This window comes from Lathyrus oleraceus, chromosome 3, assembly GCF_024323335.1.
Source record: "Lathyrus oleraceus cultivar Zhongwan6 chromosome 3, CAAS_Psat_ZW6_1.0, whole genome shotgun sequence".
NCBI classification, from domain to species: Eukaryota; Viridiplantae; Streptophyta; class Magnoliopsida; order Fabales; family Fabaceae; genus Lathyrus; species Lathyrus oleraceus.
In genome coordinates this window covers 457,117,847-457,119,695 of record NC_066581.1, presented here as the reverse complement: position 1 = coordinate 457,119,695, position 1,849 = coordinate 457,117,847, and the positions used below count along the sequence as shown (strand labels likewise).

Genomic DNA, 1,849 nt, shown 5'->3' with positions numbered 1-1,849 from the left:
TTTTTTCTTGTTGCAATATTCAGCCTCCAGTAATCAATGCAAGCTCTCCAACTTGTAACCGTTCTGGTTGGGATTAACTCATTCTTCTCATTTTTTATCACCGTAGTCCCCCCCTTTTTCGGTACCACTTGAACTGGACTAACCCATGAGTTGTCGGATATGGGGTAAATTAGTCCCACATCCAACAATTTTACAACCTCTTTGCGGACCACTTCTTTCATGGCTGGGTTAAGTCTTCGTTGTGGTTGAACCACCGACTTGTGATCATCTTCCATCAAGATCTTGTGTATGCAAACTGTCGGGCTAATACCTTTCAAATCCTCAATCGCCCATCCAATCACACTCTTGTATTTTTTTAGTACTTGAATGAGTTCTGCTTCTTGGACACTTTATAAACTGGCATTGATAATAGCTGGGCATTTCTTTTCAGCATCAAAAAACACATATTTCAGATTTGTCGATAATTGTTTTAGATCTGCCCCCTTTTTAGGTTCTTGAGTGTCTTTTGATGGTGGGGGTGGTCTTAAATCTTCCCACTGGTGTGGTTTATATATAATCCATCGAGGTTGTTCCTCCATCATAGCGAGGACTTCTGACTCTCCCTCGTCTTCATCACTTTCAAAAGTTGATAAACTCAAAACACATTCTAACGGTGATTGGAACATTTTCTTTTCAATTTCTTGAGCAACCACTTGATCTATTACCTCTACAGTGTGGCTTGTGCAAATATCATCTTTATATTGCATCGTGTTTCGCACATCAATTTTCAGTTCTTCGTCATAGACTTTGAGAGTCATTGTTCCTTCCTCTATGTTTATCATGCACCGTCCTGTCTCTAAAAATGGTCTGCCCAATATGAGAGGAATCTCCTCATCTTCAGGCATCTCCTGAATGACAAAGCCAACCGAAAATAAAAACTTATCTATCTTTACCAGAACATCTTCCACTATTCCATAGGGTCGTCTGACAGAGCGATCAGCAAACTGAAGTGTCATCCTAGTGTCTTGAATAGTGCCAAGGCCTAATTTTTTGTACATGGACAGTGGCATCAAATTCACACTATCTCCCAAATCAATAAGAGTCTTCTTGAATTTTCTATCACCAATAGTGCAAGGAATAGTAACCAATCCCCTATCTTTCTTTTTCATAGGAATTTTCATACCTTGGAGAATAACACTACACGTTTCAGTTAGGATGATCGGGTCTATATTTGTGGAGTGCTTTTTGGAGATGATGTCTTTCATGAATTTGACATATATTGGCATTTGTTCTAGAGCTTCAGAAAATGGAATGTTTATTTCAAGTTTCTTAAACATTTCCAAAAACTTCTCAATTTTTTTTCATGTTGATCTTTCTTCTTTTGTCTTGGAGGGTAAGGGAGTTTGATGATTGGTTTAGGAACTTTTCTTTCTCCTTAACGTGCATTATCACTACTTCTTCATCTTAGTTCTTGGTTTCTTTGATTTCTAAATTGACCTCTAACGATCCATCTTCCTCCGTACTGTTTTCTTTTGGTTCTTCAGTTGACTTACCACTTCTGGTTACTACAGCGTTAACATTGTTATGCTCACACAAATTTGTCATTGTACCACTTGGCAAGGTACCTGGAACTTGAGAATTTAAAGCTAATTGTTATGCTATTTGACCCATCTAGACTTCGAGATTTTTTATTGAGGTAACGACGTTCTTTTGATTGTTTCTAGTCTCCTCTTGGAACTGAATATTATGAGCGACTAATTTTTCAATGGCCATCTCCCAGTCTGCCTTTTTAGGTGCTTGTTGTTGCTACTGTTGCTGATACTGAGTCTAATATTGTCCTTGAATCTGTTGCGGAGCATTCCCTCTCTGA

General features: G+C 38.4%; 1 protein-coding gene across 1 annotated transcript; it reads right to left on the bottom strand.

Annotated features, from left to right (window-relative positions):
• Positions 1 to 389: 389 nt before the first annotated feature.
• Positions 390 to 1,316, bottom strand: LOC127131650 (uncharacterized). The gene has a single exon (XM_051060562.1). It carries the CDS (start codon positions 1,314 to 1,316, stop codon positions 390 to 392), a length of 927 nt encoding a protein of 308 aa, XP_050916519.1.
• Between the last annotated feature and the right edge of the window lie 533 nt (positions 1,317 to 1,849).